The sequence below is a fragment of the Haliotis rufescens genome, unplaced genomic scaffold, assembly GCF_023055435.1.
Source record: "Haliotis rufescens isolate VD_foot unplaced genomic scaffold, xgHalRufe1.0.p SCAF_6, whole genome shotgun sequence".
NCBI classification, from domain to species: domain Eukaryota; kingdom Metazoa; phylum Mollusca; class Gastropoda; order Lepetellida; family Haliotidae; genus Haliotis; species Haliotis rufescens.
The window spans coordinates 14658074-14660356 of record NW_025964334.1 but is presented as its reverse complement, the minus strand read 5'-3'; the positions used below and the strand labels follow the sequence as shown (position 1 = coordinate 14660356).

The 2283-nt window shown below is 44.2% G+C and overlaps 1 protein-coding gene across 1 annotated transcript; it reads left to right on the top strand.

The window, feature by feature from the left end:
• The first annotated feature begins 1314 nt into the window (after nucleotides 1–1314).
• LOC125374724 (histone-lysine N-methyltransferase SETMAR-like) lies at nucleotides 1315–2004 on the top strand. Its single transcript, XM_048385992.1, has one exon. It carries the CDS (start codon nucleotides 1315–1317, stop codon nucleotides 2002–2004), a length of 690 nt encoding a protein of 229 aa, XP_048241949.1.
• The last annotated feature ends 279 nt before the right edge of the window (nucleotides 2005–2283 follow it).

Here is a 2283-nt window from a genome sequence, read left to right as displayed (position 1 = left end):
GAACGCACTATTCTAATCCGCTCGAGCATCAGGCAACCAGATGTAGTTTTTCAGCCTGATAAAATATGAAACCGAGAATATCACAATGACAAGCACGAGCTGACTCACAGCATGGTGTAATCACGCGGCTCGTGACTTTCATGATAATATCACATTTACATGAGGTTAATCTTCACGTGCCGAACGGTAACAGATTTGTATCTCAAGTGATACTCGTTTGACCGTTCATTATTCTAAAGGCAATGCAAAAACGTCAAATTGGGCCCTACGTTAACGTCTACGTTATCCGGTTCCAGTCGAGTGAAATTGATCCGATCTGTCGATTAAATTCCAAGATAACGATTTTAACCAATCCGCGCTATTCAGTAGGTTAAACTGATACTTCCGTGTGTGTTTTTAAATTCTAATGATATTCTGCAAGGCGTCGCCTATTGATTTTGTCACCCCCAAAGTTGCAACACGTTGAGCGTAGCATAGCGGAACGTGTTGATAAGCTTCTTCTACACAAACTTTCGTTTTCAACAAAGAAACAGAATATCAGCTATTATACTTTGGCCTGAGTTTCAAAATTGACGGTAAAGAAACATTTTCGCCAAGCATTCTAAATCACTATAAAATCAAAATTGGATTTGGGGGTTAAGTTCATCTACATTTTAGATTAAGGTTTAGATAAATTCATCCTTTGATGAACTAAATACGCACTCTCAAAAAGCAGTGTGGGACATTTGAAAAGTCGTAGTGGCTTTCGGCCACATGTGGGTGACTTACAAGGGGATATCAGAAAGTTTTGAGCCTCACACAGTATTCCTGGTCGAATGGTACAATGCGCTACACCTGATGTACATGAATGTCTTAGCTATTGATGCTATGTAGAAACATATTGCTGGCTGCAATTATTTTGTCACAACACTTCGTGGAAGAGACCTACCCCTAGTGAATAGCCAAAATGGACAAATCTGAGTACAGAGCGGTGATAAAGTTCCTTGTCCTAGAGGGTCAATCTGCCAAACAGGTGGAAGAGCGATTGACTGCAGTTTATGGAGAGTCTTCCCCATCGTCTGCAACTATCAAACGGTGGGTGAAGGATATCAGCGTGGCAGAGAGAGAGAGCTTAGAAGATGTGCCCGGTCCAGACGGCCATCAACCAGTACCAGCCCTGAAAACATTGACACTGTACACAAACTAGTGATGGAAAACCGCCGTATTACTCTCCATGAGCTAGAAGAAACAACAGGCCTATCATATGGATCAAAACAAAATATAATTCATGGCAAACTCCACATGTCCAAAGTGTGTGCCAGATGGGTCCCGAGAATGCTTACAGATGACATGAAGCTATCAAGGGTCACCATCAGTGGAGCCTTGCTAACTCGGTACAACGCCAACCCAGATGATATTCATTTTAGGATTGTAACCAGTGATGAAACCTGGGTTTATCATCATGATCCGGAGAGCAAACAGGAGTCGATGGAATGGAAACACGCCACTTCTCCAAAGACAAAGAAGTTCAAAGCCACCATATCCACCAAGAAGGGTATGATGACCATCTTCTGGGACAGCAAAGGAGTGATTCACATCGACTACCTGCCCCATGGCACCACAATGAATGGGGAGTATTACGTCAAGTTATTGAAGCAGGTGCGCCAATCCATCAAGGTGAAACGCCGTGGAAAAATCCGTCGTGGGATTCTGCTTCACCAGGACAACGCACCAGTCCAGACGAGCCGTGTTGCAATGACAGCTGTGCAAGAATGTGGCTACGAACTCCTCCCTCACCCACCCTATTCTCCAGACCTAGCCCCCAGTGACTTCCACCTCTTTCCCAGGCTGAAAAAACACCTCCGGGACTGGAGATTTGAAGATGACGATGAGCTAACTGCTGCTGTGGAGGGTTGGTTAGGGGACCAGAATGTTGACTTCTCCCGATCGGGCATCAGTGACTGGCAAACTAGGCGGAACAAGTGTGTGGAGTTGGGAGGGGACTATGTTGATAAAATAACGTAGTAACAATCCAATTCTTTTACTTTTTCTGTGTGAGGCTCAAAACTTTTTGATATCCCCTCGTATTAGGCTAGAGACATCAACATGGATGAATCTTTGAAATATCCAGTGAACGCCAGCAGCAGCAGCCATATACGCATATACACACACCCTAACACCCCACCCCTTTCCTACTAACTCTACCCATTCCCTACAGCAAAAAGTGAAATCCTTTGAAAGAAAACGATTACGTTTGTCAGCATCGTGCCCGTGTTCGTGGGTTTCACCAAAGTGGTAAATGTC

Coding starts and splice junctions, on each gene's coding strand:
- LOC125374724 (XM_048385992.1), top strand. CDS start 1,315: ATGCTTACAGATGACATGAAGCTATCAAGGGTCACCATCAGTGGAGCC.